General features: G+C 40.3%; 1 protein-coding gene and 1 non-coding gene across 2 annotated transcripts; one reads left to right on the top strand and one right to left on the bottom strand.

Moving 5' to 3' along the window:
- The first annotated feature begins 212 nt into the window (after window positions 1-212).
- Window positions 213-305, top strand: trnai-uau (transfer RNA isoleucine (anticodon UAU)). The gene is given in 2 exon segments: window positions 213-250; window positions 270-305. It is a non-coding gene; the product is annotated as a tRNA-Ile (tRNA).
- Window positions 306-9,180: 8,875 nt separating this feature from the next.
- On the bottom strand, window positions 9,181-19,918 carry cdhr5a (cadherin-related family member 5a). The gene is made up of 14 exons (XM_060941911.1): window positions 19,828-19,918; window positions 19,275-19,450; window positions 18,884-18,946; window positions 18,623-18,712; window positions 18,374-18,460; window positions 17,097-17,201; window positions 16,676-16,861; window positions 14,649-14,739; window positions 14,438-14,535; window positions 11,697-11,903; window positions 10,698-10,811; window positions 10,551-10,617; window positions 10,293-10,450; window positions 9,181-10,097 (listed from the first exon to the last, which is right to left on the bottom strand). Exons 1-14 carry the CDS (start codon window positions 19,916-19,918, stop codon window positions 9,543-9,545), a joined length of 2,088 nt encoding a protein of 695 aa, XP_060797894.1. The 3' UTR covers window positions 9,181-9,542.
- Window positions 19,919-27,873: the final 7,955 nt, after the last annotated feature.

Below are 27,873 nucleotides of genomic sequence, written 5' to 3'. Positions count from 1 at the left end.
AATTGAAAATAAAGTAAAAAGAATGACAGAATGTACTTTTCTTCTTCCTCATGATCCCCAGAAAATTTATATTACGCAACTTGAGCATGTGACTTGTGGAATATTCCAAATAATTCTCTCATAAATGTACTGTGCACAGTCTGCGTTATACGATGTTATTACACAAGATTGAGTTGTACATGAGCTGATAGAAACAAACAGTACCCCATGTGGCTCCAGTGGCGCAATTGGTCAGCGCATAGTACTTATACAGCAGTACAAATGAAGCAATGCTGAGGTTGTGAGTTCAAGCCTCACCTGGAGCACAGCTTTTAAGAGCAGCCTACAATGTTACACCAAAGGAGAATTTTCAGTGTTGCCAGAATCAGATAGAATCACCATGTCCACTGATCAAGATGAAGCACTTATTGAAAGTGAGTGGGAAGGTAAATGAAGGTTATTGGAAAACGTGTCAGTTGGAATCTTTATACAGGGTGTTTCAAAATTTTTTTAGATTATTTGAGATGTAAATATCCCAGAAACTACATAGTCTAGGCAAATGGAACTGAACAGGCTTAATGTTTAGCAATATAAGATTTATTCTTCAAAATTTGAATGAGAAATTCAAAGGTATGTGGAATCCACGAACGTTTTCACAAATTTTCAATATGCGCACCGCCAGAGACACAGTACTGAACAAGGTGCAACTTGTAGGGTTTCATTCACAAATGTTTACTCAGGACACACTAAACTGTCGTTGGAGGAATCTGGGTCTCCAGGCATGCACTTCTTGGGGTTTCGCAAGAGTTTTTCGCAAACCCGCTTGACCTTCTCTTCCAATGCTGGTGGTCATCCAGATCTTTTTGCCCTTCACAGACAGCCTTCCTCTTTGAACTTTTTGTGCCATGTCCAAATCTGCATTGCAGTTGGTGCATTTTATTATAATATTATTTGAGATGTAAAGATCCCAGAAACTACATAGTCTAGGCAAATGAAATTGAACAAGCTTACTGTTGAGCAATATGAGATTTATTCCTCAAAATTTCACAAATTTTCAATATGCGCGCTGCCTGAGAAACAGCACTGAATGAGATGCAACTTGTAGGGTTTCGTGCACACATGTTTCCTCAGGAGACGCCAAACTGTCGTTGGAGGAATCTGGGTCTGCAGACTTGCTCTTCTTATGGACTTCTTGGGGCTTCACAGGAGTTTTTCACGAACCCGCTCAACCGTCTCTTCCAATGCTGGTGGTTGTCCAGATCCTTTTGCCCTTCACAGACAGCCTTCATCTTTGAACATTTTGTGCCGTGTCCAAATCTGCATTGCAGTTGATGCATTTTTAGAGAATTCTCTCATAAATACATGCTGCACAGTCTTGTTCGACTGTGTTTGAGCATACTCTAACACACAAAACATCTTTTCTTTTCCAATGAATGGCATTTCTATACCTAAAAAGATAAACACAAAAAACAAACATTAAATTTTGACCTGTTTCCACACAGGCTGTTAAAAATTGAGGTAAATTGAATGAAAATGGGCAAAGTTATTCGATTGCGAAATGATATCAAATTTCTTTGAAACACCCTGTATATTCATTTGTCGTCAGGTTTGAGGTGGATCCAGAGTTGATCCCTGCACACAAAGCCTCAGTATGGCCAGGTTGTAGTTCAATATGCTAAAAATCCTTGTTATAGTTGAGGTGGATCCTGAGAAAACTGTTCACACCTCGTGGCAATTTTGGTCTACTCAAGCCACCAACCAGCATGTTTCTGGAAGGTGAGAGGAAAGCAGATCTCATACCAAATTAATAAAATTAACAAAACCCATCAGTGTTGTTTCAAGCAAACATCTTCCCAAGATCATAAAAATAACGAGACTACAGGCCTATAAGACAAAACAGAGCATAAATTTAAAAATATACGGTATCTTCTCACTTTAAGTGAAGGGTTTCTTTCTTGCCTTCTTTTTTGGAAAATCATCCACCTCTGTATGTCTGTCTGTCTGTCCATCTTGTTCCTGTTCAGCATGCACTGCCACTGATTATGAAAGGTCAGGCTGGGACAATCATATCATATATATCATCATATTACAACATTATATAAATCACATGAATTTAATTTAAATAAAAATACATATGGATGGTAATCCAGGCTTTCGTGTGGGATCCTTCAAAGTCTTTCCTGCTCTGGTCCTGCAGGCTGGACAGTGCTGACCTGGTGATCTCATCTCATCTCATTATCTCCAGCCGCTTTATCCTGTTCTACAGGGTCACAGGCAAGCTGGAGTCTATCCTAGCTGACTATGGGCGAAAGGCAGGGTACACCCTGGACAAGTCGCCAGGTCATCACAGGGCTGACACATAGACAACCATTCACACTCATGGTCAATTTAGAGTCACCAGTTAACCTAACTTGCATGTCTTTGGGGGAAACCGGAGCACCCAGAGGAAACCCATGCGGACACGGGGAGAACATGCAAACTCTGCACAGAAAGGCCCTCACTGGCCACGGGGCTTGAACCCAGACCTTCTTGCTGTGAGGCGACAGCGCTGACCACTACACCACCGTGCCACCCACCCTGCACTTATCAAGAACAATAAATACACCAAACAGATAATCTAATTAGGGGTAAGGGAGAGTGCAGACAAACCAAGAGTATATGTATATGTGTGGTTGTATATCTGTACATATGCATATATATTATATAGACAAGAGTGTTTTACTGGAAAATACGCCAATTGTACAGTGTCTTGCAAAACTATTCATCCCCCTTGGCGTTTGTCCTGTTTTGTCGCATTACAAGCTGGAATTAAAATGGATTTTTGGAGGGTTCACACCATTTGATTTACACAACATGCCTACCACTTTAAAGGTGCAAATTGTTGTTTTATTGTGACACAAACAAGAATTAAGATAAAAAACAGAAATCTAGAGTTTGCATAGGTATTCACCCCCTTCTGTATGAATCCCTGAAATAAGAACTGGTCCAACCAATTCACTTCATAAGTCACAAAAGTAGTTGGTCAAGATCCACCTGTGTGCAATCAAAGTGCCACATGATCAGTCACATGATATCTTTATAAATCAACCTGTTCTGGAAGGACCCTGACTCTGAAACACTACTAAGCAAGCAACATGAAAACCAAGGAGCCTCCAAACAGGTCAAAGACAAAGTTGTGGAGAAGTAATTGGGTTCTAAAAAATATCCCAACCTTTGAATATCCCACGGAGCACCATTAAATCCATTATAGCAAAATGGAAAGAATGTATCTCCATTACAAACCTGACAAGAGAAGGCCACCCACCAAAACTCACAGACTGGGCAAGGAGGGCATTATTCAGAAATGCAACAAAGACATCAAAGATAACGCTGAAGGAGCTGCAAAGATCCACAGCGGAGATGGGAGTATCTGCCCATAGGACCACTTTAAGCCATACACTCCACAGAACAGGGCTTTATGGAAGAGTGGCCAGAAAAAAAATCCATTGCCTCAAGAAAAAAAAATAAGAAAACACGTTTGGAGTTTGCCCAGCAGCATGTGGCAGACTCCCCAAACACATGGAAGAGGAGTCTCTGGTTAGATGAGACTAAACTTGATCTTTTTGGCCATCATGGGAAATGCAATGTGTGGCACAAACCCAACACCCTGAGAGCACCATTTCTACAGTGAAGCATGGTGGTGGCAGCATCATGCTGTGGGGATGTTTTTCATCTGCAGGGACAGGAAAGCTGGTCAGGATTGAAGGAAAGATGGATGGCACGAAATACAGGGCAATTCTGGAGGAACACCTGTTTGATTCAGCCAGAGGTTTGAGACTAGGATGAAGCTTCATGTTCCAGCAGGACAGTGACCCTAAACATACTGCTAAAGCTACACTGGACTGGTTTAAAGGGAAACATTTAAATGTCTTGGAACTACCTTGACAAAGCCCATACCTTGATCTAACTGAGAATCTGTGGCATAACTTGAAGATTGCTGTATACCAACACACCTCATCTAACTTGAAGGACTTGGAGCAGTTTTGCCTTGAGGAATGGGCAAAAATCCCAGTGGCTAGATGTGCTAAGCTAATAGAGACATCCCAAGAGACTTGCAGCTGTAACTGCAGCAAAAGGTGGCTCTACAAAGTATTGAATTTGGGGGGGGGGATACTTATGCACACTCCAGATTTCTGTTTTTTTTCTTTCATCTTAATTATTGCTTGGATTACAATAAAACAACAATTTGCACCTTTAAAGTGGTAGGCATGTTGTGTAAATCAAATGGTGCAAACCCCCCAAAAATCCATTTTAATTCCAGCTTGTAATGCGACAAAACAGGACAAACTCCAAGGGGGATGAATACTTTTGCAAGACACCATGATAATACATAGCTCCAGCAGAGGGCACCTAATACTGCTTTTGAGACCTACTGTATAACAGATACGCAAGCTTTTCTTTTGTTGAGTGTTTAATGCTTTATCAACATTGTGGTCGCTTTTTCCTGGGTGTCTATAAAGTGCTGTGTTTTATATTCAGTATTTATCCTGTATTCTTTTATTAGCTATGTTCTTCTCATTCAGTGCAAATTAACCTTATTTTAAATACGAGTTTGCTTTAAACCTCCTGCTGTCTTTATGTGGTGCCACAATATCTACACAAATCTCTTGGGAAAATTACTTTCAAATTAACTACAGAATTATATAATTAATCTCATTATTGTTGTGATCACTTGAATGAAGAGATGGTAAGGTGATGGGCTCGGGAACTGAGCTTTCGTTCAATTTGGGTTTATGCAATAGTGACACCTAGTGTTCAAATCAGAAACGTTTAAAAAAGTACCATTGAAAATTCTCAAAGATATACCTTAAGTCCTGGTCAGGGTCATGGTGGATCCGGAGCGTATCCCAGGAACGCCTAGCTTGAGGTGGGGGATGGAACCTGGATGGGATGCCAGTCCATCACAGGACACCACACACATTCATACACTGATTTGTGCCTGCTTATTAGCATAGCCAATCCACCTCGTGACTTGTTTTTGGGAGGTGGGAGGAAACCAGAACACCCGGAGGAAATCTATACGTTGCTCTAACGATCGTAACCCAAACACTAAGCTGTATAAGAAAAAAAAAATCAGCTGGTAAGATAAGTTAACCATTTGAAATTGACACTTTTCAGCTTAGTGTTGTAGTACTTGAGTCCGGTCTCTAGACCACTTTTTGAAGGTCTTGGAATCGTCTCAGAATCGACCGTATTTTTACTCGGCCTTGTCTCTGTGTCGGACACAGAGGACTTGGGATTTTATTTCAAGACTGGTCAAGACCTCAACTGTGGTGATTTCACTAAACTTCCTGTATTGTCTGATTTATTTGTTAACATTGTTTCTGTGATTGGATGTCAAATTTGCTGCTTCAAATGCAACCAATAATGTGACTCACTGCCAATTTGAAATTTTCGTTACTGTTAATGGCTGTCACCCCTCCTCCACCCCTTCACACCCACTGGTCTGGTTCTGGTCTTGATTCAGTCTCGATACACTCATGGACTTTGTCTCAGTTCCAGTGGTCTTGACTACAGCACTACAGTGTCTTGCAAAAGTATTCATCCCCCTTGGTGTTTGTCCTGTTTTGTCGCATTACAAGCTGGAATCAAAATGGATTTTTTGGGGGTTTGCACCATTTGCCTTACACAACATGCCTACCACTTTAAAGGTGCAAATTGTTGTTTTATTGTGACACAAACTATAATTAAGATGAAAAAACAGATCTGGAGTGTGCATAGGTATTCACCCCCCAAAGTCAATACTTTGTAGAGCCACCTTTTGCTGCAATTACAGCTGCAAGTCTCTTGGGGTGTGTCTCTATTAGCTTAGCACATCTAGCCACTGGGCTTTTTGCCCATTCCTCAAAGCAAAACTGCTCCAACTCCTTCAAGTTAGATGGGTTGCGCTGGTGTACAGCAATATTCAAGTTATGTCACAGATTCTCAATTGGATTGAGGTCTGGGCTTTCATTAGGCCATTCCAAGACATTTACGTACTGTAAATGTTTCCCTTTAGACCATTCCAGTGTAGCTTTAGCAGTACGTTTAGGGACATTGTCCTGCTGGAACATGAACCTTCATCCCAGTCTCAAAGATCTGGCCAACTCAAAAACAGGTTTTCCTCCAAAATTGCCCTGTATTTAGTCCCCATCTATCTTTCCTTCAGTCCTGACCAGCTTTCCTGTCCCTGCAGATGAAAAACATCCCCACAGCATGATGCTGCCACCACCATGCTTCACTGTAGGAATTCCAGAACAGGTTGATTTATACAGACATCATGTGACACTTTGATTGCACACAGGTGGATCTTACTCAGCTAATTATGTGACTTATGAAGTGAATTGGTTGGACTAGCTCTTGTTTAGGGGTTTCACACGAAAGGGGGTGAATACCTATGCACACTCCAGATTTCTGTTTTTTTTTCCATCTTAATTCTTGTTTGTGTCACCAAAAAAAAACAAAAAAAATTTTTTCACCTTTAAAGCTGTAAGCATGTTGTGTAAATCAAATGGTGCTAATCCCCCCAAAATCCATTTTAATTCCAGCTTGTAATGTAACAAAACAGGACAAACACCAAGGGGGATGAATACTTTTGCAAGACACTGTAATTTGAAATTTTTGTTACTGTTAACGGCCGTCACCCCTCACCCACCCCCTTCTCACACACGAGTCTGGTTCTGGTCTTGACTTTCTCTCAAACCCTCAAAGTCTTGGTCTTGTCTCAGTCTCAATACACTTTGGTCTTGACCACAATACTATTCTGTAATATAGCAGGCTACCGGTAATTTTAATTGTCAAGGATTGTAGTTTCAACATTCCTGGTGGATTTTTAGGTCACATGCTGAGACATACTATTGGACACGCTGGGTTTTTAAACATCATAAATTTTGATAACAGTTAACACTGAAGATAGAACACATTCACATGCTTTATTCTTCAATTTTTGCATTTCCACGATAACAGTTTCGCATTTATATAAAATATCTTTCGAGTCTTTATCTGCATTCGTGTATACAAAATGTTATTCTCAGCAATGAAAAGTTATCCCGGACAGAAAAAAAAAATATATAAAACACAACCATTAAGTTCTTCTCTAGTGCATAATTAGTGCTTAGTGCAAATGTTAAGTTTAGTGCAGTTACAATATGCGCCAAAGTAGAAATGTTGATTTTTTTCTAACTGCAAAACAATTTTTTTGCACATTAAATCTCTCATTTTTCTAAATGATGTTACAAGTTACAACTGTAGTCAGGATGTGAATTATGGCCTTTTTTCAGCATTTTTTTCTTCATTTTATCACAGATAAAATATTCTCAGTACCCTGCCCTGTGAGGACACCAGTGAATTGGGTTTGTAAGGCATTGCACCTCATCGTAATTAAGAAATGCTTGAATATGTTTAGGTGATTCCATGATTGTGGTGCCATGTAGCCTTTTTTTTGGTAATTTTTCAACATTGAATCTAAGAAAATGTTTAATCATTTCAAAATGTGTTCGCCCATTTCAGGTAATAGTGTCATTTTTACAAGGTTGGCTCGTATTGGCAGGGTTGAGTCTGTCATTTGTGTAATTTGGGTAAGAGGGCTGTACTTTCAAAGAGACCAATCAGTCAATATGACAATTTAGTATAAATATGGAGGTGATTATAGAAAATTGCGCATGCTGATTGGTCGAGAAATTTGGACTATTTCTCGATAATCACCTTGAGTGACTCGGCAAAACGGCGTCCAATCGCTGTGTCACTGTAAGTGAGGGAGAATTACAAATGGTGAGAGAAAATACTGTTCCTAAAAACACTAAAGATGCTACAAAGTTTGGTCTAAAACTTTTCAAAGGTAAGGTGGAATTGTGATTTATTTTATTGATTTCAAAACAAAGTATTTTATGTGACTCGGCCTAGGTAAGTGACAAGTCTGGAGGCACCTTTATTGCATTTGCATGCTGCTTTTGAAGATTGAAATGAAATTTTTTTAAATAAATCACCTGTGTATTTATACTAAAACAATTATTCGCCTCAGGCTCAGTGAATATCATTGAATAATATCCTCGACCTTGACTCTGTTATTATTCACCGATATTAACCTCGCCTTTAGAGAATAATTGTTAAATAATTGAAAATAAAGTAAAAAGAATGACAGAATGTACTTTTCTTCTTTCTCATGATCCCCAGAAAATTCATATTATGCAACGTGAACATGTGACTTGTGGAATATTCCAAATATTTCATAGGAGTGACTGTATTCAGAATGTGTTCAGGTCACAGAGTTGAGTGAATAAATTACAATGTGCAAGCTATAATGGATGGCTCATCGAAAAGGATGTTTCAGGAATGAGATGTTAAATTCACACATTAATGAAAAATAATAAGGTTTGTTGACGTATTCTACAATACATATGATATAAAATATTCAATATTTATTCTATCCATATTCACAGGATATGAGCAATTGCATGCTCTGATTGGCTATTCTAATACTAGGATAATCAGCTCATATACCGTCTCATCTCATCTCATTATCTCAAGCCGCTTTATCCTTCTACAGGGTCGCAGGCAAGCTGGAGCCTATCCCAGCTGACTACGGGCGAAAGGCGGGGTACACCCTGGACAAGTCGCCAGGTCATCACAGGGCTGACACATAGACACAGACAACCATTCACACTCACATTCACACCTACGGTCAATTTAGAGTCACCAATTAACCTAACCTGCATGTCTTTGGACTGTGGGGGAAACCGGAGCACCCGGAGGAAACCCACGCGGACACGGGGAGAACATGCAAACTCCACACAGAAAGGCCCTCGCCGGCCCCGGGGCTCGAACCCAGGACCTTCTTGCTGTGAGGCGACAGCGCTAACCACTACACCACCGTGCCGCCGCTCATATACCGTGAGTAGAGAAAAAACAAAATGGCGGAGCGAGTTGCTAAACCAACCGAGGATGAAATAAAAACTCTACTGGAAAACAAAACTCCCAAAAATACAGCAACAAAATATGGAATAAAAGTATTTGACAGTAAGAACATATCATTTTTTAATTTTTCAAGAATTATTATTATAACGTTTTTCATAAATTGCTACTGTAATTTTGCTGGTTTGTTTACATTCTAAGCGGAAATGATTTTGTCGGACGTTTTGTATAAAGTTTTTATTTATCGAATTTGCAAAAAATAAAAACGCTCTATTTCTCAAAATCCAGTGAATGTGGATAGAATAAAGTTATTCCACTCAATCTCGTTGTACATGGCTTATAGCTAACTTGATGCTACGCGCCTCGTCGACCATCAGCTCATGTATGACTCGATTTCATGGAATAACTTTTAAATATATGATAAAATGTAGCTATAGTAGGTTGAAACAGGTAAAAATGCTTATCATAGTTTTTCTAGAGGTCTTTCATGTATACTTTTATAAACATATCTGTAAATGTAATATCAGTGGGAAATAAATGGCACCCAAATCATGGAGTCACCCTGTTATCAGCTTAAGAAAGACTGATTTAAGTCTTATTGGGATGTGCTTTGCTGATTCAAGCCCTCTTGACACTCACTGGCCTGTTTTATCTGGGTCTGGTGGCTCTTGGTGGTCAGAAACGTTTTCCTGCTGCTTGTCAAAGTCCTGGATGTTCGTCATAGTCAGCTCACCCAGTTCCATATCACTGGCTTTTCGAGCCAGAGATGATGAGTCGTTGTCCTCTTCCTCGTGTTTAAGCCCTATGTCATCAGGAATGATCTCCACTTCGATGTCTGAGGAATCCTCGCTCTCTTTAAACCACACCGTCTTCTGTCTGTCCTTCCTTCTCTCTTTAGCCAGGATGGATCTGACTTTAGATCCTTGGGCTTTGGGGTGGAGAGCAGGGCTGCTACGGTGCACATGGTTCGAGTGGACTCGCATGCCACAGGAATTGCAGTGTCCTTGCCGCTCACGTGGGGTCACCCTGACTCTCCACTTCGGAGCCACTTCCTGCTTCCTGTCTCTCTTCTCTGGCCGCCTCATTGCCAACCTGCTCATGTCTGCTTCGTTCAGGAAGCCATCATTGGTGAACTGCATGCTGTCTCTTGGCCTTAACCTGTCAGTGGGCTGCAAGCATGGACCTAAACACTGAATGAGGGTATCAGATCAATGCCACTTTTTTCAGTGACAGCTAATTCTAAACGTACAATGAAATAAATGCACCATTTATTTATTTATTTATTTATGTATGTATTTATTTGAGAACTGATTTTGATGCCACTGTCTCTATATATATAGGCATTCAGAGCTGGACTCACACAGCGATGATGAGAAGATGCTGACCTCTGATAACTTGAATGTGTCTGGGTTCCTTTTCTTCAGACGGGAGAGGAGATAACCAATCACGATGAGACAGAGAACAAGCAAGGCAGCCATTATGAAACCCAGCAAGGCCATATCTCCAGGACGATATCCCTCTGAGGGCGACTGGACTCCCACAGCTGTGATGGAGAAAGGAGAAATTGAATCGCATGAAACAGTAATGAGACCTCAGAATGACCATTATTGAAAAAAATAACAGCCATGAAGGAAAGCACTCACGAGGTAGGACAAGCACGGACAGAGCCGCCGTCCCCGACTCACCCGTTGACACATCAACAGCCCGAACCTGCAAGCAATGAAATCTTATTTACATGATTATGATAGCTACATGAAAAGATGGAAGTTTGCACAAGATTGTGTACTTGCTTGTAAAGCAAAAGAGTCCGTCCGAACAGGTTTTTTCAGAAGCACAAATCCGTCTGTGGTTATGTTGACGTAACTGCTGTACTGTACTTCATATCTTATGTCAGGATTTATTCCCTGTCCATGCAAACACATTTAAAGATCAAGTCACATAATACACCAATGCTGTGTCCGAAATCATTCACTACTCACTATATAGTGAACTTGCCGTTTTGTAGTGCTGTCCGAATATATAGTGAGAATTATTACACCCTATATGATAGTGGACTCATAGTATCCCACTATGCACTGTGAAAAGTAGTGTACAACTGATGGTCACTAACCAAGAAATTTATACACCATCGTACATTGTGGTTGCACGAGACAAATTTATAAGTTGTGGCATGAAAATGGCAATAATATTGTAGTGTTGGGGTGAATGGACGGAGGAAGAAACATATTATAAATGGACATCCAAGTACAATAAAAAAATAGTAAGAGAATAGAAAAAAGTGCTAAAATAGAATAAGACAGATAAAATACAAGAATAAAAGTTACAGTGCAGAGCAAGGAATTAATCAAAAGCCTCAAATTTGATTTAATAAAAGGCAGCGGCAAAGAAGAAAGTATTCAGCCTTGATTTAAAAGAACTGAAAGAGGCAGCAGACACGAAGTACTTTGTATTTATTAATGTGGGAAATACGTTCAGTATAATATGCATTTATCACAAAAATACATGCATGTATTTATTATTTTGAAAACCTGCCAGCTGGCTGATCTGGCACGTTTTAATTATGCAACATTAATGACGTACCGGTAAATACTAGTGCGACGGAGTAGTGTCCAAAAGTGTTTTTTTTTTTTTTTTCATTTTACCAATAGGCTCACTATATAGCCCTCTATATAGAATTCCCTAGATACTGAGTAGGGAGTAGTGAATGAGTGAGTGATTTGACACAGCACAAGTCACTAGATACAATTTATCCTGCTGTACATTTACATTATTGTTACACTATAACTTACGTTTGCAAAGTCGTCATCCCTGGCTCTGACTCTGAAGGGTCTATTTGAAGTCCTGTCCCTGAGCACCATGTTCTCAGGGCCTGAGTTGCTGTAAACGTATGCCTCATAGCGCTCCCGCTCGAATTTTGGTGGGTTCCTGCTCTTTTTCATCACCTCAATGTTGACTGAAGTGGAAGCGAACTGGTCGCGGTTTAACACCTGGGAAGCCTGGAGAAAACATCATCAGTATTGCAATGAAGCACAATATATTTGGGTCAAACTGCCCCTTGATGTGGTGTAGCGGTTAGCACTGTCGCCTCACAGCAAGAAGGTTCTGGGTTTGAGCCCAGTGGCTGGCAGGGGCCTTTTTGTGTGGAGTTTGCATGTTCTCCCCCGTCTGTGTGGGTTTCCCCCAAAGACATGCAGCTTAGGTTAATTCGTGGCTCTAAATTGACCGTAGGTGCGAATGGTTGTTTGTCTCTATGTGTCAGCCCTGCGATGATCTGGCAATTTGTCCAGGGTGTACCCCGCCTCTCACCCATAGTCAGCTGGGACTGACTCCAGCTTGCCTGTGACCCTGTACAGGATAAACAGTTATGGGCAAACAGATAAATGGATTTTCATCCATTTATCTATTTGTCCGTAACTGGATAAACAGTTTGTCTGTACAGGATAAACAGTTATCTCAGTGTTCCTGGGGTTGGGAACTTTCACTTTCTGTCTTTTCCCTCTTTTACACTGTAAATGACTGAACTACTTGATGCTAATTAGATAATTATTAGCCTTAATCATCAGCTAGTTTATGTTGGTGAGCAAAAGTGTTCTTACAACTTGAATGCAGAGCGTACAGAGTGTTCGCCTGCCACATCAGAACTTCTACTATATAACAAAAGCCCAATTAGCATCATTGGGGAAATGAGGTATTGGTCTGAATGTGAAGCTCAGATTAATCCAAAGTACAATGTAGAGACACCAGTCCACCAATATTAGTAACTGTTGATGTATCAGAACATTCAGTTATAGTTACACTAATTTATATCAGGGTTCTAACTAGGTTTTTTTCAGCATATCAGGCCACTACGCAATGTCTCCTTACTGCTACGCCCACAATATTGCCGACACACCTGTAAAAGTTGTCGCTACACTAATAAAAAGACTTGTCAATCTTGAAAATGTGGTCTTTTGTTTAATTTTCTCTTGTTGTCCCCATGCGGTGGCAACGGTGCACCGCCATGCGAATGTTCTACATTCGGACATACTCCATCCACTGTCCACGTAAATACCAGTGCATAGCTGCCTGAATAGTTCCGTGTGGAGCTCGTCACTGATCATGCTAATCTGGTTTACCTCCTTCCTTATGCTGTGTTTGTAGTAAAGTGCCATCCGTGTTAAGAGGCGTGTACATGCCATGGATGTAATACATCCCGGTCCTCAAGTAAGAGCTGGATAGTCATGCATTGTAATGGAATGGCTGAAGCTGAAAATAAATCTGAGACTTGGTGAACATCAGTTGGTTGTTTTATTCTTGGTCCACAAATGTGTCACCAATATAGTTGAATATTAATTAAGTCTTTAATCAAAAACAATCACAGCAACTTTTGGAAAAAAAATTCTCATTAATATTACCAAAAAAGGGGGGCGGCACGGTGGTGTAGTGGTTAGCACTGTCGCCTAACAGCAAGGTCTTCAGTTTGAGCCCAGCGGCCGACAAGGGCCTTTCTGTGTGGAGTTTGCATGTTCTCTCCATCCTCTGGGTGCTCCGGTTTCCCCCCACAGTCCAAAGACTTACAGGTTAGGCTAATTGGTGGCTCTAAATTGACCGTAGGTGTGAATGTGAGTGTGAATGGTTGTTTGTCTTTATATGTCATCCCTGCGATGACTTGGTGACTTGTCCAGGGTGTACCCCGCCTCTCAGCCATAGTCAGCTAGGATAGGCTCCAGCTTGCCTGCGACCCTGTAAAGGATAAGTGGCTACAGATAATGAATGGATGGATTACCAAAAAAGTTACTTTCAAGGAGGCCTGCAAGTACTAGGAAATGCACTAGAATGCATCTCTGAGCACATAGAACCTGTGAGCTTTTGGGGTCTTAAGGCAGCCCTTGAACCCCTGGCTGTTATGACTGGTGCCACTACTCTGATATTTTGGTCTAGTTAGAACCCTGTTATATTGCTAGTTTCTTATCGATAGCAGTGAAGTATTGTACTGTAGGTACCAACAGTTGGCTAGTTAATTGCTAGTAAACCAGCTTTCATTTGAAACTGGTAGAAACAAATAAGATTTTAGTATCTACATTTCATTTTATAGCCCAAACTCTCAAAAAATATCCAACCAGCAATCAAAACTATTTTATTAGTCATTACATTAGCTACTTCGATAGCTAGCTAGACAACTAGATAACTACAGCACTAGATTAGTACACATGGTATTTATTTCCATTTCCAGGTACCGCATTATCCTCTAATTATTTGCATATGGTACCTTATTATATAAACATTAGTATTTTACTGGGAAATACACCACTTGTATTTTTTATACGAGCTCCATCCGGGACATGGAGAACCAAAACCGTGACACAAATCTCTAACAAACAAACTTTCTAACAAACAAACTTCCAAGTGCAAACTTCTAACAAACAAACTTCTAACCAAAAACAATACCTCGCCCCACTTACTTCGTAGCAGGCGAAATAATAATAATAATAATAATAATAATAATAACAACAACATGCAAAATCAGTACTCTGAAGAATTGGCTACTTACCAAAACTATGAGCGTTATTGGACCTGTGATATCTGCTGGTTTTAGCATGGTTAGGTTTCCCGTTTTTTCATCTATTTGAAATATGTTGTCGTCATTTCCTACAGTAAACGAAACAGTAGGTAACAGTTATTCTATACACTGGCAACCAGCCAGAAAGTTCAACTGGATTCAGATATATGATTTCAAAAAAAAAAAAATCCAAATGTTTTACCTCTAACAATTTTATAGCTAATCTGTTCATTTCTGCTTTTGTCTCCATCTCTTGCGAAGATCGGTCCTGGATTTAACTGGAGCGGTTCTTCCTAAAAGTTCAAAATGTGATTATTAAGTTAGATTATTTTAATTTTTTTTTTACTTCACTGGACTTACATGTACAGATGTGAAATATGATGTAAGAATATGGATGAATCATATAAAATAATGAAACTATCGGTTTTCCTTGTAGTGGAAACAATGACGAAGTAGAGACTGATACTGACACTGGAGACTCCTTCTGTAAATTACAGAAAATGTCACCAACTCAATCAATGCTGATATTATTCTTTGTTAAATACCAACAAGTTTTGAAAAGTCATTCAAGTCTGTAGAAATGAGGTGTTACATAGAAACAACAAAGTATGAGAACCTGTACATGAATATAAACCTGTGATTTGAATGACAGCTTGTACTATCCTCAGAGCTGCTGCTATAGAAAATTAATCCAGTTTCTGACCAATCAGAATTGATTGCTGTGGTATAACACATTTTTATAATGTCACTATGTATACTGGGCGGCACGGTGGTGTAGTGGTTAGCGCTGTCGCCTCACAGCAAGAAGGTCCGGGTTCGAGCCCGTGACTGGCGAGGGCCTTTCTGTGTGGAGTTTGCATGTTCTCCCCGTGTCAGTGTGGGTTTCCCCCACAGTCCAAAGACATGCAGGTTAGGTTAACTGGTGACTCTAAATTGACTGTAGGTGTGAGTGTGAATGGTTGTCTGTGTCTATGTGTCAGCCCTGTGATGACCTGGCGACTTGTCCAGGGTATACCCTGCCTTTCGCCCGTAGTCAGCTAGGATAGGCTCCAGCTTGCCTGCGACCCTGTAGAACAGGATAAAGTGGCTAGAGATGATGATATGAGACTATGTATACTGTATACCATCACATGCCTAAAGTTATGTTAGATTTTAATCTTAGCGGTGGGAGCAAAAGTTTGTACACCCTTAGGATAAGATGAAGAAATTAAATTTATAGCAATGAGTCATTTAATGTTATCTTATATGTTGTATGTTAAGCAAGCCTTGGTGGGTGGCACAGTGGTTAGTACTGTCGCCGCACAGGAAGAAGGTTCTGGGTTTGAGCCCAGCAGCCGACAGAGGCCTTTCTGTTTGGAGTTTGCATGTTCTCCCAGTGGCTGCATGGGTTTCCTTCAGGTGCTCCAGTTTCCCCCACAGTCCAAAGATTTGCAGGTTAGGTTAGCCCTTGAGCAAGAACCCAACTACTCCCCAGGTGCTGTAGCATAGCTGCCCACCGCTCTGGGTATGTGTGTGTGCTCATTGCTTCAGATGGGTTAAACGCAGACATTACATTAATGGTATTTAACAGACGCTCTTATCCAGAGCGACGTACAACATACCCAGAGAAGCCTGGGGATTTTAGTTGGGGGTTGGGAGCAGTTGGGGCTTAGGTGCCTTGCTCAAGGGCACTTCAGCCATTTGTACAGGTCCAGGGAATCAAACCAGTGATCTTTTGGTCCCAAAGCTGCTTCTCTAACCTTTAGGTCATGGCTTCCCCCTTGTCACTGTGCTTAAGTATACGTGTGATAAATAAAGTTGTTCTTCTTCGAGAAGCAGCTTTGGGGACCAAAAAGTTGCTGGTTTGATTCCCTGGACCAGCAGGAATGGCTGAAGTGCCCTTGAGCAAGGCACCTAACCCCTGACTGCTCCCTGAGCTGCTCTGGATATGTTGTACATTGCTCTGGATAAGAGCGTCTGCTAAATACCATTAATGTAACATAACGTAATATCATCATATGTCTTTCATATCCTCTGAACAGATTTTGGATCCTCACAGATACAATATTCGTCTCATGCTCTTTTTCTTTTGCTTGATATTTCCATTACGACTCTGCCTAATGTAATTTATGAACTCAGATCTGAGAGGGTTACGTTGGAAGTTTTTGTTCAGACTACTTTCCTGTTGATTTTGTCTTTTTGCAAATAAATTATAAAATAGAGGTGGGTTTAAAAGACAAACTCCTTTACCTGTCTTTCTGTTAAGTTGACTCTGCCCTTATATCCAACACTCAGGCAGATCTTGGCAGTACCCATATTGATTCTCGTGCATGGCTGGAACCAGGGCGGACGGTTGTCAATGTCTTTTATGTTGATGACAATCATCGTGGTGGCTGTGAAGGTGATTTGGCCTGGCGGTGACAATGGTGGACTGTCCTGTTAAAAAAAAAAAAAAAAAAATTATATATACTGTATAAGAGCACAGTTTATTAGATTAGCTGAATGTAAGTGTATGAGGATATCAATAGAGTACTGTAAAGACATGACAACTACTGCAAAAAAAAGTCTGTTTTAGGCCAGAACTAAAATTTAATCTGGAAAATAAGTGCATTCTTCCAGTGCTATTAATAATCCATGCTTGAGGACTTCAAACTCTTCTGTCCTTGCATACCTGCACATATAAGGTCAGTTTCACCTGCTGGATGACATCATAATCTAAAGTCTTGTTGACAAGAATATTTGGCTTGTACATGTTCTCCAGTCGGAAATATGGGTTCTGCAGAAACAGACAGGTTCCATAAATCATTCCTGCATTTACAGTGATGCTTGAAAGTTTGTGAACCCTTTCAAATTTTCTATATTTCTGCATAAATATGACCTAAACATTATCAGATTTGATGAACAATAAATTCTGAATTCATCCATCCATTATCTGTAGCCACTTATCCTGTTCTATAGGGTCACAGGCAAGCTGGAGCCTATCCCAGCTGACTATGAGCGAAAGGCGGGGTACACCCTGGACAAATCGCCAGGTCATCGCAGGGCTGACACAGAGACAAACAACCATTCACACTCACATTCACACCTACGGTCAATTTAGAGCCACCAATTAACCTAACCTGCATGTCTTTGGACTGTGGGGGAAACCGGAGTACCCCGAGGAAACCCACGCAGACATGGGGAGAACATGCAAACTCCACACAGAAAGGCCCTCGCTGGCTGCTGGGCTCAAACCCAGGACCTTCTTGCTGTGAGGCAACAGTGCTAACCACTACACCACCGTGCCGCCCTGAATTCTGAACTATACCAGCAAATTCTAAAGGAAAATGTCAGGACATCTGTCCCTGAACTAAATCTCAAGAGAAGGTGGGCCATGCAGCAAGACAATGACCCTAAGCACACAAGTCGTTCTACCAAAGAATGCTTAAAGAAGAATAAAGTTAATGTTTTGGAATGGCCAAGTCAAAGTCCTGACCTTAATCCAATCGAAATGTTGTGGAAGGACCTGAAGCGAGCAGTTCATGTGAGGAAACCCACCAACATCCCAGGATTAAAGCTGTTCTGTACGGAGGAATGGGCTAAAATTCCTCCAAGCCGGTGTGCAGGACTGATCAACAGTTACCGCAAACGTTTAGTTGCAGTTATTGCTGCACAAGGGGGTCACACCAGATACTGAAAACAAAGGTTCACATACTTTTGCCACTCACAGATATGTAATATATGGATCATTTTTCTCAATAAATAAATGACCAAGTATAATATTTTAGTCTCATTTGTTTAACTGGGTTCTCTTTATCTACTTTTAGGACTTGTGTGAAAATTTAATGATGTTTTAGATCATATTTATGCAGAAATATAGAAAATTCTAAAGGATTCACAAACTTTCAAGCACCACTGTAGATCAGAGAAAGACAACAATAATTCAAGTTAACCTAGTTAACTGCCTACCAGAGTTGGCTCCAAGGCGTAATATAAAACTCCTGAATCATCATCTTTTGCTTCGATCTGGGCCACACTGGTGTTAACAGGTGTGAGCTGTGAACAAAGATGCAAAAAAATTCTCCTCATTGACCTCATACATAGAAGTAAAAATGAATGTGCAGTGACCTTATAAGTAATGGCATCTCTCTCGTGTTATAAATGGAAAAGTGTAATTAAAGTCCTCAGCGGCTTTATAGAGGCACAAAAATTTCTCACCTCATTAACATCTAGAGTGTATTTACTCTGGGCAAATGAAGGAGGGTTGTCATTGATGTTTTCGACTTGAACAAGTACCGTCAAAGTAATCTGTGGATTTTGACAAATACATACTGTAGGGTTGGCTATACTTATTAGACAGCTGTTGGAAAAAATGCTGCAAATAGAAGAAGCCCTAAAATAGAGATTCAAGCTGTTCCATTAGCACAGAATTAATTCAGTTGGAAGTGTGACTAATGAAGCGCCATGTGAGACACTTACACTTCTGGATCCTGTTTTATTGCAGCGGATTTGAACTGTGAGCGCCTCAGGATTTAACAGAGTCTGAAAAATGAAATTAACACGTTCACGTCATCAACGTTTGCAAACCTGCTTCAGGTTTTCTGTTAATTTATTCAGAGTAGCTCAGTTTCTTGTGTGTGCTGTAGCCTGGAGCGTTCTTATCAGAACAAGAAGTTGTGTTTGGAAAGGAAGGGAAGGGTAGAACAATTTTGAGAAATGCTCCTTCCTGTGACCTTATTGAAAAAGTGGGTGTAAATATCAGACGTGCAGAATTCAACAAAGTCATCATGTTTCTTGTTGCCAAGTTACTAGTCAAAAAGAGGAGAGGGCAGTGACAACATTTTGGTAAGACATACTAAAGGAACCATACTTCAAAATCAAGGCGTTTCTTCACGATCAGATCCAAGCCCCTCAGGTCAAAAGCATTGTCTGGGTTCTCGGTGAGAGTCAGTGTGACGTTCTTTGTTGTTGTGTTAATATGGACAACAACAGCATCGATTGTGTTGTTCTCTTTAATAGTCACAGGCTCTGAGGGAACTGAACAAACTGAAGAGAGAAGACAAATATCATCATGCTTAATGAACCACGACCCGGCCTACGAACAAACAACGAAAATAAACCACATTATTATTTTTTTTTTCCAGAGAACAGAATTGGTTCAGGATTTGGATATTTATTATAAGTGTCAATTCTGTACATAATATGGTATTGTGATATTGTGCATTTCTGAATTACTGAACAGGCAACTTACCACATTTTCTAAGGGCAGATAAATTAGCTCGGTTTAACAAGACATCAGTCAAAACCTTATTATATATCCATGTATTATTATTATTAAGTAAAATACATCACATCAATACACAACCAAGCATTTATCCAGGCCATGTCAACTGGTTCAACAACTAAAAACAAGCCGTACTTACTTTTTTGAGCAAGACAGAATTTGTGAAGGAGGAACGCTATCATGCAGCTGAAGGCCGTGTTTCGGGATTTTAGCTTATATTTCCTTTCCATGTCCCAATACGTGATGAACACAAATAAGTATGGAGGACTAGAGGGGACCGTGGCACCAGCTGGTACTTCTTCACATAAAGCACTGACTGTGTTAGCTGATGAGTGGGAGTCAACTCCCGTTGCAATGTTTGTGACTTCATCTTACGGTCATATATTGCCTAAAGAGCTTGCCAACAGTGGACTGCTCCCTCCTACAAAAATACTTGCATCTGCTTTTGAGGGGGGCATTTTGTATTAGTGCTCAGCATACCAAAAGCGCAAGAATGTGCCTGCAGAAAGGAAGAATTTGGACCATGTTGTTTTTATGAGAAACTCACTCAAATTGTTCCACTTTGCAGATAATAAAGAATAGAACTGCACGATAGAATACAATGGACTGGTTTTAAGAATGCAGATTAGGCCTAGTCTGAGACCGGATTAGAAATCTAAATCAAATATTTTAACAGCATTGTTGAATTTGCAAATCTGATTCATGTTGATTAATTTTCCTTAGCTATAATCCATAATTATTATTATGCACTTGTTTTAATGCATTATTGTTTCAATATATAAGGCACTAGTAGTAGATTATTTGTGTTACAGGTCAAAATATTTCAACCTAGGTGATTTTTTTTTTAACCTGGGTTAAAATTTTTAACCTAGTTCATAATTTTCAAACCTCTGTAAAATTTTGGATTATCTGAGATTCTTAAAAGGGATTGTCAATCACTTCTTTTGTCTCTTTCTCTCATCCACTTCCTCTCTGACTACACCTACCCAGCAGTTCCTCTTGTCTATCTACTTATTCCTATCTACCTAATTAGCATTTTATTTTTTAGATATCCTTTTTCATATTTACCTGGGATTCAAACTCAGAACCTTCTGATTCTTAACCCAACACCTTAACCACTAGACAGTGATAGAAAGAGTGATATATACATTTTGAATTTATTAATGAGTCCAGGCTTATTATGTCATCAGGTAGCTTAAAATAAAGAGTCTTCCCAAATCCTAGATATAGTAAGTCTCCTTAATACAAGCAGCAAATTATGAACTGGGTAAAAATTTCTAACTTAGGTTGAAAAATTCCACCTAATCTACAATTCTGGCCTGTGACATCTGCAAGTACAGATAATGTATTGCATAACATGCAAATGAAACCACGAGCCATAGGCATGAGCTAAGGATACAAAGCAAGAAACAGCCAGACTAGAAGCAAGACCAACAAAAGCTTGATACTAAAAGGCAGAAAAACGAGAACTTAAATAGTGGTGCTAACAAGCTATAATGAGACACAGGTGAGGGAACATGTGACCAGATCATGTGACATGCAGGAGCTGATGGGTATTGTAGTTTTGCACCTTTCTGTGTTACCATGACACAACAGTAACTACTAATTTACAGGGACTTATGTCCCTTATATAGCGTATGATCTACATAATCTAAGGAGATAAAGTACAACCCCAATTCCAAAAAAAAAATGGGATGCTGTGTAAACTGTAAATAAAAACAGAATGTGGTAATTTACAGATAATGGAACCCCTATATTTAATTGACCATAGTACAAAACTGGGTGGTGTAGTGGTTATCACTGTTGCCTCATAGCAAGAAGGTCCTGGGTTTGAGCCCAATGGCTGACAAGGGCCTTTCTGTGTGGAGTTTGCATGTTCTCCCTGTGTCTGTGTGGGTTTCCTCTGGGTGCTCTGGTTTCCCCCAAAGACATGCAGGTTAGGCTAATTGGTGGCTCTAAATTGACTGTAGGTGTGAATGGTTGTTTGTCTCTATGTGTCAGCCCTGCGATGACCTGGCAACTTGTCCAGGGTGTACCCCACCTCTCGCTCATAGTCAGCTGGGATCAGCTCCTGCGACTCTGTACAGGATAAGTGGTTACAGATAATGGATGGATAGTACAAAGACAACATATCAAATGTTGAAACTGAGAAATTTTCTTGTTTTTTGAAAAATATATGCTCATTTTGAATTTGATGTCAGCAACACATTTCAAAAAAGTTGGGACAGGGGCAACAAAAGACTGAAAAAGTTGTGTAATGTGAAATAAAAAACTAATTTGGTTAATTGGCAACAGGTCAGTAACATGATTGGGTATAAAAAGAGCATCCCAGAGAGGCAGAGTCTCTCAGAAGTAAAGCTGTGGAGAGGTTCACTGCTCTGTGAAAGACTGCATGGGCAAACAGTGCAACAATTTAAGAATAACGTTCCTCAATGTAAAACTGCAAATAATTTGGGGATCACATCATCTATGGTCCATAATATCATTAAAAGATTCTGAGATTCTGGAGAAATCTCTGTACGCAAGAGACAAGGCTGAAAACTGACATTGGATGCCTGTGATCTTCAGGCCCTCAGGTGACACTGCATTAAAATCAGACACGTGTCTGTGGTGGAAATCACTGTATGGGCTCAAAAACACTTTAGAAAACCATCGTCTGTGAAAACAGTTAATTATTGCATCCACAAATGCAAGTTAAAACCAGATATAAACACTATCCGGAAACACAGACACCTTTTCTGGGCCCGACCTCTTTTATGATGGACTGAGGTAAAGTGGAAAATTGTCCCAAGGTCTGATGAAACAAAGCAGAAATTCTTTTTAGAAATCATGGACACCACGTTCTCCAGGCTAAAGAGGAGAGGGACCATCCGGTTTGTTATCAGTGCACAGTTCAAAAGCCAGCATCTGTGATGGTATGAGGGGGCATTAGTGCACATGACATGGGTAGCTTGTACATCTGGGAAGGCATCATTAATGCTGAATGATATATACATGTTTCAGAGCAATATGCTGCCATCCAGACAAAATCTTTTTCAGGGAAGGCCTTCCTTCTTTCACCAAGACAATGCCAAACCACTTTCTGCACATACTAAAACTGCATGACTCTGTAGTAAAAGAGTTGGTGTGCTAAACTGGCCTGCCTGCAGTCCAGACCTGTCTCCCATTTAAAACATTTGTTGCATTATGAAGCGCAAAATATGACAAAAGAGACCCGGACTATTGATCAACTGAATTTGTATATCAGGCAAGAATAGGACATTTATTTTTCAAAATTATAGCAGTTCATACATGTCAACCTATACGGAATGTCCGTATTTTATACGGATTTGATTCAATAAACGTAGTATACGGGCGTACAAATAAAGTTATACGGATTCTTTAAAAAACTTCAATATTTATTTAGAGCTATAATCAATTCCCACAATGATAAAAGAGCGCATAACATTTACAAATGTACTGTACACCACAGAAAGCACAAACAGCCAGTAAAGAGTCTTATGAAATCGCGCGTTATCTTGTGGTAGCGAAACTTTGTTCCACTTTTGATCATGCACACACCGCATTGCGAGAATCCCGCCAACCTGGAAGTATTTTGTTTGAAACGTGTATTTCCACCTGAGCGACTTTCACTAGCGACTGAAAAGATTCTGAATGGGCACTCCGGCAAGATCAACACAGACACTTGCTGTGACATGCAGCCTAGTGAGTATTGGTGCAGACTGCTAAAAAAAGCTGTCATGGAGTACAATTCAGAACATTAGAGTGACACTTTATGTTTTTGTCGAACATTGGAGCTTTGTATTCATTCTGAAGGTTTATTGTTATTAATATTGAATAAAAAGTAACTTGGATATATCATTGTTAATTATCATTCAAATTTTAGGTAAATTATTTTAATTTGCATCTTATACGGATTTTATAAGGGAAATACGGATTTTGGAGGTTGGTTATACAGGTTTGATTGACCAAAGGTTGACATGTATGGCAGTTGGTCTCCTCAGTTGTTATAAGTAGAGGTGATGCAACATAGTGGTACAGTAAACATGCCCCTGTCCCAACTTTTTTGAAACATGTTGCTGATGTCAAATTCAAAATGAGCATATATTTTTCAAAAAACATACAATTTCTCCATTTCAACAATTGACATGTTGTCTTTGTACTATTTTCAATGAAATATAGGGTTTCCATGATTTGCAAATTATTGCATTCTGTTTTTATTTGCAGTTTGCACACGTCCCAACTTTTTTGGAATTGGGGTTGTATTAATTTCACATTTCTTTGGAAGGAGTCTCCAGTGTCAGTGCTTTGGAACAGTCAGAGGTAAAGCTGCAACTAAGTTTTCCACCAAAAATCCATACCATAAAATGTAACAATTGTATGCTTAGGACAGCCCATCATTACCCCGACAACCCCCCCCCCTTTTCTGGTGACTCCTTTGGTGCACCATGAGTCCTTTTTGAGAGCGGCAGATCTGATGACAGATGTCACAAAGGTATCCATCATCTGGTTGTTCTAGGTGTTGTTGCTGCTATTGATGTCATCTCCTTCTTCTTTCCTCCATCCATTTAGTCTGCCAAGTCTTGAAGAAACTTTTCCCCTCAAGAATTGTTTTCTGTCAGGATGATCTGTTGGCAGCACCTGATTCCAGGTCAGAAGGACTGGCATTGAGGGCTGCTTTGATGTGGTCTTTAGAGCATTTCTTAGGACATCCCAGGGGGTGTTTCCCATTCAAGAGTTTGCTGTAATGGAAATATGGTGGGGAAAAAAGGAGGATGAAAAGGAAAAAGAGACAGTGGGTCATGCACACTCTGCCCGCACTCACTTAGGGCCCCCAGACATAATCCGGTGGCGAGCAGATTACCAGGACAACCGACACCTGAGAGACTTGCACTTGGTGATGATGTTGCCCACACTGGGTTGGGCTGCCAGAGCTCCGTTAGCCACTCTGTTTCAGATTTCCAGACAGGCCTTCATGGCAATCGTGATGGTATCAGGGCACACAAAGTCCCCACCATACTTCACCCCATCTGGCAATCCCCTACATTGGACGTTGTCCATCTGGCAAAACAAGGACTTGGAGTTGGACTTTCCTAGACAACTATTGTACAGTGTAACTAATGTACTTGTTGAGAAATCTCTGTTGTATGAAAGGATGCATAAAACACTTCAGGATGTTCTTTTATTGGAGTCTAATGAACTTTGGGGTGGTACAGGAACACAGTATCTCTGCTTTGCACTGGCCTGCATCACACCAACCAGTTTTTGATTAATTTCCTACAACACCACTCACTGTTGTGTGATAAAGTGCCAGAAAGGGCTCATAAAGCACCTTTTAACTGATGGCTCTAGAACTATTTTTGTTGATCTTAGCTACATTCCACTTAAAAATCCCATTATTGTGGCGACAACAGAAATGGTTCTTTACAGAATTAAAATGGATCCTTTATGCATTTTTCAAAAGAACTATTTCTGCCACTGTCATGTAATGGAATACATGCTTTTACAGTAAGTTGAAACTTAAGTTGAAGCCTCTTTTACCATCTTGCGCATAGTACATGGGGGCAAAAATAAACTTGGGTTCTCTTTCAGGCAAGCTTGTAACTTGGGGAAACCATGGCTTAATGGTTAGATAAGCAGCTTTGGTACTAAAAGTTAATTGGTTTGATTCCCTGGATCAGCAGGAAGGGCTGGAGTACCCTTGAGTAAAGCACTTAACTCCCTAGGCTGCTTTGGTTATGGTGTACATTGCTCTGGATAAAAGTGTCTGCTAAATGCCTGTAATGTTCCAGTTGGTGTCTACTTTATTATTATTATTGCCCTAACAATAGAAATGGACATTTTCAGGCAAGTAGTTATTTTTAATAACCATTCCCTGACTTATGAAGGTCAACACACTTCTCCCTCATTTGGTCTGTGTTCTCTTATATTTTCCATGGTGACAAAGGGAATTTGGCCTCTGTGTCACCTCATATTTGTTCCCCAGTTAATCTGGAAGTCATGGATTACAGCTTGAAAGTTCCTACACACTCCAGTCAACTCAAACATGTACAATATAAATGGGAAACATGCTTCAGTTCACTGTAATTGTGTTCACTATGATTTCCAGGGGTGCTAATAATAGTGACATGTTTTTGTTGAAAATATATTTCTTGATGAGGGATTTGTTTTTTTTTTCTGAATACATTTATTTCAAGGTTGGATTTTTCTCATTTTTTCAGTGGGAGATGAAGCAACTTTACCAAAAGGTGGATTCTTTTCGAACCCTTTTTTCTGATCTTTACAAATGGGGACAATAATCATGGAGGGTACTGTATTGTTGGGGGAACTTTTGTGTAAGTGATTACTTTTGTGTGTGTGTGTGTGTGTGTGTGTGTGTGTGACTGAAGTGATTCAGGCTGGCATGCTGAACAAGGAAATTGGGATGACAGAGTGAGCATGTAGGCTACAACAGCCACCTTGACTTTTAAGAGTAGTATAGGCCATATATAGTGGTGAATGGAGTCTACATTTTCTTTAGCTGTGAACAAGAACTAAAAAAACCCAACAACAAACAAACACTGCCCTCTTTGTAGCTGTGTCATGTTATCAAGTTCTGCTTCTGTACCCATCAGAGCACCATGAGGAAACTCAGTCATGTCACGCTTTGGTATTAAGCATGCTTGGAGACAAGAAGAGTATCTTGAAGTGGCGCTGCCTCACTCGGCCCCCCTCCACTCCTCTCCCTGGTGCTGTGTGTGGGAACAACGGATACACACATACACATGAAACACACACATTGTCGACGCTTGCGAATGTCATATGTTCAAAAAAGCTCTGCACAGCTGGCCTGCATGCTGCATTGTTTCATACGATTGAACACTGTAAACACTTTGCAGAAGAATAACCTCATTACTAGTTTGTGTTAATTACAGTGGTACTTGAAAATTTGTGAACCCTTTAGAATTTTCTATATTTCTGCATAAATATGACCAAAAGCATCATCAGATTTTCACACAAGTCCTAAAAATAGATAAAGAGAACCCAGTTAAACAAATGAGACAAAAATATTATACTTGGTCATTTATTTATTGAGCAAAATGATCCAATATTACATATCTGTGAGTGGCAAAAGTATGTGAACCTCTAGGATTAGCAGTTAATTTGAAGGTGAAATTAGAGTCAGGTGTTTTCAATCAATGGGATGACAATCAGGTGTGAGTGGGCACCCTGTTTTATTTAAAGAACAGGGATCTATTAAAGTCTAATCTTCACAACACATGTTTGTGGAAGTGTATCATGGCACGAACAATGGAGATTTCTGAGGACCTCAGAAAAAGTGTTGTTGATGCTCATTAGGCTGGAAAAGCTTAAAAAACCCTCTCAAAAGAATTTGGACTTCACCAACTCCCCAGGAGTGGTCGACCAACAAAGGTCACTCCAAGAGCAAGGCGTGTAATAGTCGGCGAGGTCACAAAGGACCCCAGGGTAACTTCTAAGCAACTGAAGGCCTCTCTCACATTGGCTAATGTTAATGTTCATGAGTCCACCATCAGGAGAACACTGAACAACAATGGTGTGCATGGCAGGATTGCAAGGAGAAAGCCACTGCTCTCCAAAAAGAACATTGCTACTTGTCTGCAGTTTGCTAAAGATCATGTGGACAAGTCAGAAGGCGATTGGAAAAATGTTTTGTTGGTGTATGAGACCAAAATAGAACTTTTTGGTTTAAATGAGAAGCATTACGTTTGGATAAAGGAAAACACTGCATTCCAGCATAAGAACCTTATCCCATCTGTGAAACATGGCAGTGGTAGTATTATGGTTTGGGCCTGTTTTGTTGCATCTGGGCCAGGACGGCTTGCCATCATTGATGGAACAATGAATTCTGAATTCATCCATCCATTATCTGTAGCCGCTTATCCTGTTCTACAGGGTCACAGGCAAGCTGGAGCCTATCCCAGCTGACTATGGATGAGAGGCAGGGTACATCCTGGACAAATTGCCAGGTCATCGCACGGCTGACAGAGAAAAACAACCATTCACACCTATGGTCAATTTAGAGCCACCAATTAACCTAACCTGCATGTCTTTGGGGGAAACCGGAGCACCTGGAGGAAACCCACGCAGACATGGGGAGAACATGCAAACTCCACACAGAAAGGCCCTCGCTGGCTGCTGGGCTCAAACCCAAGACCTTCTTGCT

This window comes from Neoarius graeffei, chromosome 15 (assembly GCF_027579695.1).
Source record: "Neoarius graeffei isolate fNeoGra1 chromosome 15, fNeoGra1.pri, whole genome shotgun sequence".
Classification (NCBI taxonomy): Eukaryota; Metazoa; Chordata; class Actinopteri; order Siluriformes; family Ariidae; genus Neoarius; species Neoarius graeffei.
Note: the sequence above shows the minus strand (reverse complement) of the source record. Positions and strands in the feature narration are given on the sequence as shown.